The 6,757-nt window shown below is 36.9% G+C and overlaps 1 protein-coding gene across 1 annotated transcript; it reads right to left on the bottom strand.

Annotated features, from left to right (window-relative positions):
* Positions 1-4,184: 4,184 nt before the first annotated feature.
* BDR25DRAFT_287579 (uncharacterized protein) lies at positions 4,185-5,679 on the bottom strand. Its single transcript, XM_033688337.1, has 3 exons — positions 5,359-5,679; positions 4,819-5,305; positions 4,185-4,760 (listed from the first exon to the last, which is right to left on the bottom strand). Exons 1-3 carry the CDS (start codon positions 5,622-5,624, stop codon positions 4,395-4,397), a joined length of 1,119 nt encoding a protein of 372 aa, XP_033546835.1. The 5' UTR covers positions 5,625-5,679; the 3' UTR covers positions 4,185-4,394.
* Positions 5,680-6,757: the final 1,078 nt, after the last annotated feature.

Here is a 6,757-nt window from a genome sequence, read left to right on the forward strand (position 1 = left end):
GCATTAGTAGTTATTTCTAATTCTAATAAGTTATTAGTAGTCTTTAAGTTTCTACTTTAGCGTATTTTTTATAACTTTTTTAAAAGCAATTTTAATTACAGGGGATAAGAAGTTTTAAACCTAAAGGCTTTAGTTAATAAAAGGTCTCTAGTATTCTATTTATAGACTAAATAGTTTAATATAACAGTGTGTAAGTATTATAACCTAAACTAAATTAAACACGTCTTAGAGCTTAGACATAGTTAAATAAATAATTAGTGTAATATTATAATAAGGCTGTTACTAGTAAAAGTAAGTTTTCTAATATAATGTAACAGCACAGGCAAGACAATAGGTCTAAATGCAGTAGGAATCTACTTAGAGGCATATAGAAGTGCGTAGGGACTTAAAACCTAGGAATGCTATTAACACCTATAGGCCTTATACAAAAGGATATTAGAAAACTACTAAGCTAGCTACTGTAAAGATGGGATGGTAAGTAGCACGGATAGCACTGAGAGCAAGCTTTCGGAGAAAGATAGGAGTGTATTGTAAGAGAGACGAATCGCTGCCAAGCTTCGCTTGTCAGGATTCATGCTTATATACGAAGCACAGGTCATACGACCCCCAAACAGGTCAGATAAAACTACTAAATTCCTATATATTTAGCCCTTAGAAAATATAATAACTGTAGTTAAAAGAAGTTATTTATAAATTTAAACAAAGCATAACTTTAGTACATAGCAACCCTGCTATTATAATATCTAATTAGGATAAGTTATTTATAAGTTACTTTTAGTAGGCAGCTATAAAGCACATAAATGTAGAGCACTAGATGTCTACAGCCTATTACCTGTAGACAGACAGACAAACAGAACAACCAAACGCTAAAATAGAAAAATACTTAAAGAAATATATTTCTTTTAAATAAACTAATTAGGTAGGATAGCTTCTAATAGCCTAGTTAGCTATTAATACCTAAAAATCCTCTATAATAAAAGAAACGCTATATAAAGCTAAATTTAGCTATAACCTGTGTTTTTGCTTAGCTACTATGCAGCTACAGGATCTAGTAAAAGCTATAGAATAAACTAATAAGTTACTAAAACTACATTAGAAGTTAGCAACTAAAAGCTGTTATACTAGAATTAGAATAGAAGAACAATCTACTTAGACTAGAATACAAGCTCTAGAAATATAACTTAGAGATTATATACCTTAGAAGCTTTTATTTTATTTAAAAATAATAAATTTTCTTTTAAGTATTTTACTATTTAATTTTAAAGAAAAGTTAGCTGCTTTTTAAGTTAAGCTCTTTTCTCTACAGCCTTTACTTACTTTTTTAAAGCTAATAAAGCTGCAGCCTTCTACTGCTTTAATAGTTGTTTCTGTTGCTCTATCAGCCCTTTTAAAGCTACAGAGGCCGCAGTAGCCTTCTTCTGTGCTATGCAATCCTTCTTTAAGCGCGCATTTTAGATCTTTTAATAAACCTCTGCCTTCTCTTTCTTTAAACGCTTTTAAGCAGGTTTAGAAATAAAGGCATTATAGTAGCTACCCTTTTAAACACACTTTATGCACTTATCTAATAATAAGGCTAGGACACTAGATAAACTAGATAAGTGGTAAGGACTATAAGGCTGCATCTTTGTCTGTTAAAGAAGGTGTTGCGTTTACTAAAAGGTTAACCTCCTAGCTAGCACAGCAGAAGGATATATATAGACAGATAGCTGTACGCGACAGAAGGTTAAGACATTAGGCTGTAAAAGAACAGTAGATATAATTTAGCTAGCGCTTTATTATTTAGAGTTAAGAAAATAGATTTATAAGAAGCCTTTATAAAAGAGAACTTACACTTAATAAACAACTTCTAATACTTGCAGTAGTATAGACAGAGCAGCAAGAACGCTGCTAGAGAGAGAGGCCTACGTGTTATAGTCTATGGCTAGACTAGCTAGAACTGTCTAGAATTGCCCTACTCTCTTGACAAACAAAGATAAAACCTGTTTACGCTAGAATAGAAAAATCTAGTTAGTCTAGACAAGCTGAAATCTAAACCTACAGACTAACTATGTCAGATATGCGCACCTACTGTCAAGACAGGAGGAACGTTTGACGAAAGCTGCTACATAGTACGAGCAATAAGCTCGAACAGTATGTTGCTGCAAATTGCAGCATTTTGCAGCATTTTGCAGCATGTTGCAGCAAATTGCAGCATTTTACAGCATGTTGCAGCAAATTGCAGCAAATTGCAGCATGTTACAGCATTTTGCAGCAAATTGCAGCATGTTGCAAGCTGGTCGCGCATAGGGCTAGTGCGCGAGGGACTCGGATCGGCAGAACAAAAAGCCGAGCAACACGAGTAGAGCAGAAAAAGGATTAATAAATCAACACAATCAATACAATCAATCAATCATCCCATACATTATATCCAAACCCATCATTCATCTTAGGAAGCCTAGAAACAGTGCTTCAATCTGACAAACTACTTAGAGAATGTAAGATCTAATAAAAAGCGTTTACTAAAGATTATAGTAATTGTATATAAAAAAAGGATTAGTAAAGCTAAGGCCTATAATTACGGCTACAGGTAAGTTAGAATTATAAATAAAAAAACCCTTAGCAAATCTAAGGCCTACAACTACTATAAAGAAACCTTTATATATAAAGGACCTTTTAATTAACCTTTAAAAGGTGTAATTAATATTTAGTTTATTCTTTACATAGACTAAGTAGTACTGTTGCTTTATAATAAGCATAATACTATAGTGTATCTTACACTATATACACCTTCTTTTTTGTTTACACAAACTGTTTAACCTAGCGCCTTATACCGCTGTTAAGAGGCAAACCACAATCCAGCCTGTCTCCGCCTCTCCATACCCGAGTACGCTAAGGACTGTACACCTGTAGCTGGCTCCCCTATCATACACGTATCTCTAATAAGGCCCGCGTGCTTGTAGCATTCTATTAGACTCTAACAAGCAAAGATTGTAACATTAACCTTAATCTTCTTCTATTCTTCTTTTAGATACTGCTTTACCTTAGCATTAGTTTTTAAAAACCATTTTAAAAGCTTCTACTTTAGCATCTACTAAATGTTATTAATAGGATTAAGATCTAGTAAGTTTGCTAGCCACTAGGCTCTATTAATCCCTAGGTTTCTGTAGGCTTCTATAGTAGCGTACAACTTGTGTATAGAGTTATTATCTTCTATATAGCTAAAGCCTCTGCCTGTATAAGCTTTATACGCCTGCTAGTACACCTAAATGTAAGGCAGAATATGTTAGATATACACCTAGAAGTTAATAGTTTCTTTAGTGTTTATGTACTACTTCTTTTTAAAGAAAACTAGTAGTCTGTTAGCATTAATTAAGATAATACTTTATACTATATAGCTACTAAAACTTTTAAATTTAGGTATTATATAATTAGAGTGTAAAGCTTTTTTAGCTAGGTAAGTAATATATACTTCTTCTAGGCTTATTTAAGCTAACATCTTGTTAGACTAAGCACGCCTATCCTACATCTCTTCTAGCTAGCTAAGGTGCTTCTATGCCTACTTGACTCTCTTAGCTTTATTGTTCTTTGTAAGAAAAAGCTTTTATGTTACTTTACAGCAATAGTACAGCTCTTTTTTAAAGGCTTTAACTAGTATTTAGCAGTAGATGTTAATGCCTAGCTTATAAGTAATTTTTTATAAGTTTTTTTAATGTTATTTAGTGTTCTTTGTTACATAGTAAACTAGATAGTGTTAAAGTAGTGTATTTAGTATAGGCAGCTAACCTTTTAGCTTTACTAGAGTTATTGCTGATTAAAGGCAGTTAGAAATATTCTGTTGTAAGGTCTCTATCTACTTGGCAATAGCCTGCTGTGTCTACCCTAGCTTAGCTAGTGTGTAGATTTAAACACGCTCCTTGTACGTTAGTTAACATTAAGGTGTTTTTAGCATTTTTAGTGCATTACTAGGGTAGAAAAAATACATAAAATTGTATAACAGGCCTTATATAAATAATGTATTTTTTCTAGAACGTTTATGTTAATTCTATGCACAGACCATCGGCCCATGTGGCGCTACAATCCCGTTCATGAGAGGGGTGTACGCATTAAAGATTCGCCACTTCAGCATTTTAAACTAGTGAACTTCTCCGAGGACGCTAGCAGGGAGGACGGCCGACCCGTTCTGATCAGGAGCTTGCGCTGGAGGCGTTGAAGTTATTTTGGTGTGGAGGAGGAAGAGGTTGAGATAGACTTGTGGCGGGCGTAGATCGCCTCGCAACCTCCCACTCTATAGCACAGACAACAATAGTGAAATTGTGTTACTCCCACTTTTACCCCATTCTAGACTCCGCGACTCTAGGAGACGGAGGAGAAATTTGTCAAAGGCGATCACAAGCCACGATCAAAAAATATCTACTTTACTCTGACAGACTTTTGCTTGACGTATCCTCGAAGTCGGGATCTTCGTCCGCCATCCGCTTCGCGGCTCTCTCCTCTTGCTTGATATATCTTGCTTCATCACCTGAAGTAATCTCTTCTGGGGGCGTTTCTGACCTCTTCCTCTTCTTGACTCCAGGGGCAATCGAATGCTTGCCAAGTGACCCCGCCTGTTGTACCTTGCTCTCCGCCGCAGTAAGGTATTGGCAAAGTTGTTGAGCAGAAACAATTAATTCTTGATCCTGCTCCCTAATCTCATTATGTGCCAGTTCTTCGTAAGCGAAATCGCTAAGGCGGAGCCGCAGCCCTGGGTGGTCAGTGGGGTTTCCTTGATCGTCACGGAAGATCTAGTAATATTGTTAGGAAACAAAATTTACGAGACGTTTCTTTTCGAATATAGTATACCTCATCTACAACTTCTTCAACTACCCGTAACTCATCTCCATCAGCAGTATGAAACAGGTTGGTTCGCCACGTCGACAACGTCGCTTTGCGTGAGCCTTTTCCGTATTCAATATCCAGCCCGACAACAACTTGTACGCTAGCGTCCGAATCTAGAAGATATTCTTCAGCTAACCGGCCCAAATCTTTCCTCTTCTGCGAATATGCCACTTCAATTATTACACCAGGGAATTGTGCGTCGTCGTGCCAGAAAGAGGAATCCGGCTCATGTTTCGACTCCGTATTAGGCGGTGCATCGTCGACTGGAAAACGAATTTCAGTAGAACGAGCTGGGTGCACCTTATGTGCAAAAATTGCAGCGCTGTTCGATCCCTCACGAATCAGTTTCAGCTGGCTGTAGATCGCATCTTCAACACGAGCGAGGAACGATTCATGTATGCCAGACGGCATGCGTACGACAAGTCGATAACGCCGTGCGTCGTAATCATATCTACACACGTTCAATTGTTAGCCAGCGCTCCATCGGTCCTCGAGCGATCTCACCGGATTTTGTCCTTGACGAATCCAAACAGCGACTCGTCCCGCCCAAGCCGGTGCTCTAACTCGTCATACTCCCCTTTCGCGAGCTGAAATTCAGTCCACGGGTGTTGCTTCACGTGTCTTCCAGCTTGGATATCCTTGAAAAGCGCGACGATTCGGGGAGCCTGCGTGAAGGCTTTGTCGTGCGTTGGTGGAGGTGTCAAAGGCGTACTTATGAAGCTTGAGGGCGGCGTAATGTTTTCTTTTAGAGGATTGTGCAATGAAGACATAACAAAGTTTCATGTCATAGGGCGGGCTGGCATCGTGACGTTGAGTGAATGCTCAAGGGTAGTCGCGGCGAGCAGACAAGAAGTCAATCCCGCCTCAGTTGACTCAGCAACCCGCGCTCACGCTAACACACTTTTGGGTCTCTGGGATCTTGGCGGACCTGTGGCTGGAGGTTGCGCACGGGGCGTCTTAGCGTGGCGCTTACCTGCAAAACGGGGGAAGGTCCCACAATGAGGGTTTTGAAGCGGAGCGAGATCTGAATCCAGGGCCCAGAAACAAAGTCGCGTGACAGTTACGCAGGGCAACTTGAGTAACATTTTCATTCCCGTAGTACACCCCCCTTCCATGAACGGGATTGTAGCGCGCGCAGGGGCCAAGTGGCAATCGCCTGTGCAGTGGATGAGTAAGCAATGAAATTTTCTATGTAATTTACATACAAAATTGCACTAACGTACTTCACAGGTAAGTTGCTTACACACCTAAGTTGCTTACTTTTACTAAGACCCTACTAAACTACTTTTTTTATACTAATGCATTCTTAACAACACTACTTAGATGTGCTAAAAAAAAATGTTAAATATAGCTTACACTTTAAGCTTTTAAATAAAACATAAAATTTTTAAAGAAATATACTATAGCTATGTATAAAGTTTTTTAAAAGATAATAAATAACTATAGCACTAGATAACTTTTATAAGCTAATTTTATAGCTAACTTATAAAGGCTAAGTAATAATAAAAAGTAGGTAATTATTAAGACTATACTTAAGCTATATAGATAAGAATTTTTCTCTTAGATAGCATTTATAGCTAATATAGCTAATTTTTTACACGCTAAGCATAATCTAGGCTATATTAGCATAAACTAGCCTAGTATGTTTAGCAAGTGTTATTTAAAGCTTAAAGTAATATTTAAGTATAGTGTAACTATAAAAGAGCTTTTTATAAAAGTTTTTAAAGTAATTTAAAGTAAGTTTAGCTTTATAAAAAATATTAAAGCTAAGTATAGCATCTAAAATAATAATATATATAACTTTAGTAAAATAAGCTTTATTATAAGCTAAATATTTATTAACTATACTTACATTTAAAACTTTACTTTAAGCTTTTAATAACATTTTATTAACATACTAAGC

The sequence above is a fragment of the Lindgomyces ingoldianus genome, assembly GCF_010093535.1.
Source record: "Lindgomyces ingoldianus strain ATCC 200398 unplaced genomic scaffold BDR25scaffold_18, whole genome shotgun sequence".
Taxonomy (NCBI): Eukaryota; Fungi; Ascomycota; class Dothideomycetes; order Pleosporales; family Lindgomycetaceae; genus Lindgomyces; species Lindgomyces ingoldianus.